The 2,504-nt window shown below is 38.4% G+C and overlaps 1 protein-coding gene across 5 annotated transcripts in view; it reads right to left on the bottom strand.

Moving 5' to 3' along the window:
• LOC107704979 (MAP7 domain-containing protein 1-like) overlaps positions 1 to 2,504 on the bottom strand; it is a 46,930-nt gene that overhangs the window by 15,111 nt on the left and 29,315 nt on the right. For 3 of the 5 annotated variants that reach the window (XM_016508082.1, XM_016508083.1, XM_016508085.1), the window contains exon 5: positions 1,659 to 1,763. The exons of the other annotated variants lie outside the window; for them this stretch is intronic. In XM_016508082.1, the coding sequence (XP_016363568.1) occupies positions 1,659 to 1,763 (105 nt within the window). The remainder of the gene's footprint in view (positions 1 to 1,658; positions 1,764 to 2,504) is intronic. 5 annotated transcript variants of the gene reach the window in all.

The raw sequence follows: 2,504 nt of genomic DNA, 5'->3' as shown, positions 1-2,504 counted from the left end.
TTGTATTAAATCAATATCACATTTGCAAACTCCCTTAATAATTATTAAAAGCTGTCACTCTTCTTATCGCGATCTGTGGGTGCACAGAAAATGAGAGCGCGCGAGTGAGTTCTCAAGACTCAAAAGCACGTGCGAATAATAAGTTCCGTCATCTGTCATCGCGTTATAAGCACAGAACCTGCGGGAATGAGTACAATTATTATTAATAGCCGCAATCCCGTGCCGAAATTCAAGACCTGCTCTGTGTTCTCTGCTAATTACCTGACTGTGAATTATGCGAGCGGTAGCGGGACACACACGTTGTGGGAGTGGGCGGTAATGGTCAGAAATTCAGCGGGAGCGGGCTTAAGAAACCTGTCCCGCTGCACAACAACACACAAGTTTTTTTTTTTCACTCTACCCCACCACCCCCAATAATTATTGCCATTTCGTTGTCTTTGACAGAACATATAAGATAATTTTTTAAATAGCGCCATAAACAAAATTTATTTCAAATTTAATTCAAGCACTTTCAAGGAGTTGAATCCATATGGCTGAAATTCAAGTACTTTCAAGAAGCGTGGGAACCCTGCATGCAATAAAAGAAGCACTGGCCATTTTTGGGAAAGAAATAATAAACTAGAGTACTCAATTCACTGAAAAATGGCCCTTCTGTGTGGAATTTAAAACCCTCAAAACATTTCTCTTTTTGAATAATGTTCAGACACTTATGTCAACAAAACATCAAAACAATGGACACTGATTTCAAAGAAATATAGCACAAGCACACTTTAAACATTTCACAGAAAGATGTTTGTTAGGTTTTAAAAGTTAAAATGGTAACAATTTACAATAAGCTTAAATTCTTTAACATTAGTTAATGCATTAGAAATAAGAAACTAAGTGAGAAAACTAAGAAACATTTTTACTATATTTATTCATGTCTTTTAATATTAATTTTGCACACAGTTTGAATGCAATTTAAAAAATCTAAAATAAAAAAAAAATAAAAAATGAAATCAAATGTAATTCAAATCAAACCTAGATTAATAAAAGAATGTAAAACTTTTATAAAAATGTATGATACCTAATGCTTTAACAAATATCATTAACAAACAATATTGTAAAGTGTTACCAAAAAACAATACATAATATTGTTCAAACAGAAAAGCATTCGGACACTTAGAAAATAATAGTTTGTTCTAAAAAAAAAAAAAGTGTTAGCATCAATTTTTTATTCTGTAAAATTCATACATTTTAAGCGTGGTGTAAGTGTCCAAATACTTTCTGGGACCACAGTATCATCATGCATCATATGCAGGTGAAGGTATGGAGAAGTATGCAAGTATTCACCTTCAAAGAAGTTACATCAAGAAAAAGGAAAAAGGAACAGAGAAAACCACCATCAAAAATAACAAAACAAAAACAGAACACCACTGAGGACGGTTGACGGTGAAAGACGATGAAGATTTAAAAATTCAAATTCGGTCGAACTGAAGACATTGACAAGGAGACAGTTTGGAAGGAGGGAATGATTGAATGATCACGGAGGACGAGCAGGTGATTGGTCTCAAGGGAGAAATCAAAGATGGTGGGATAAAATGGAAACTCATAATTATGTGAAGGGAGGAGCCTGTGAAGATGTGAGGGAGGGGCTAGATCCGGAGGCGTGTCCTTACTTCTGCTAGGGGACATCCAGAGAGTGGCAGAAGATTTGGAGAGCCGCTTGTTTATGACTGAATCCACATGTTTGGGCAGGTTGACCGCTGATATTGAGCATCTGCCTGTAAAATCCAGACAACACCGCAAACACAATGCTGAGGGGACCAAGCCGGAATGATGGGGGGCAGTCAAAAAATTAACCACTAATCCCTTAAACAAACAAAACAGCCAGATATATAGGACAAGTACATATATATGTCAAAATATACCTTAAAACTACTTCTTGAGCAGCCAAAGATGGTTATCTGTATCCTGGATAACTAGGGTTGGGTACCGAAACCCGGTACCAATAGGGCCTTTCGCACCGCGGGAACCTTTTCATAGTACCAGAACTAATTGTGGAACTACCCACGTTTTGGCGTTTTCGCACCGCTGGAACTGGGTGCGATTTTAGCACCGGACTGCCTTTTTCGAGAGCCAAATTAGCTCCTACTCCGGAGCAGGGTCTAACCAGCACAACTGGTACTAATCGTGACGTAAGTAGACATTGATTGGCCAAACGCGTATGAAACCGCCCTCCCCCGCCATGATTTAAAACGCCGTGTAAACATACTGTAAACATTGTGTCAACTTATTTCGCAAGTATGGAGAACAGCGATAGATGGACGGACGCTGAAGTGCAGGCACTTGTAGCAAATGTAGCACTGCCAGTTGTACAGATTCTTAGTCCTCCTTTCTGTTCTTTCAATCGCTTTACATATACGTCGACTTTCCATGTCCATTATTGTGAAACCTGCGAGACACAACAAAAACACAGCTCCGATCACAGCGTCCTCCATCCTCCTGTTGTTAATGTTGTTCTT

The sequence above is a fragment of the Sinocyclocheilus anshuiensis genome, unplaced genomic scaffold (assembly GCF_001515605.1).
Source record: "Sinocyclocheilus anshuiensis isolate Anshui unplaced genomic scaffold, SAMN03320099.WGS_v1.1 scaffold702, whole genome shotgun sequence".
NCBI classification, from domain to species: Eukaryota; Metazoa; Chordata; class Actinopteri; order Cypriniformes; family Cyprinidae; genus Sinocyclocheilus; species Sinocyclocheilus anshuiensis.
Note: the sequence above shows the minus strand (reverse complement) of the source record. Positions and strands in the feature narration are given on the sequence as shown.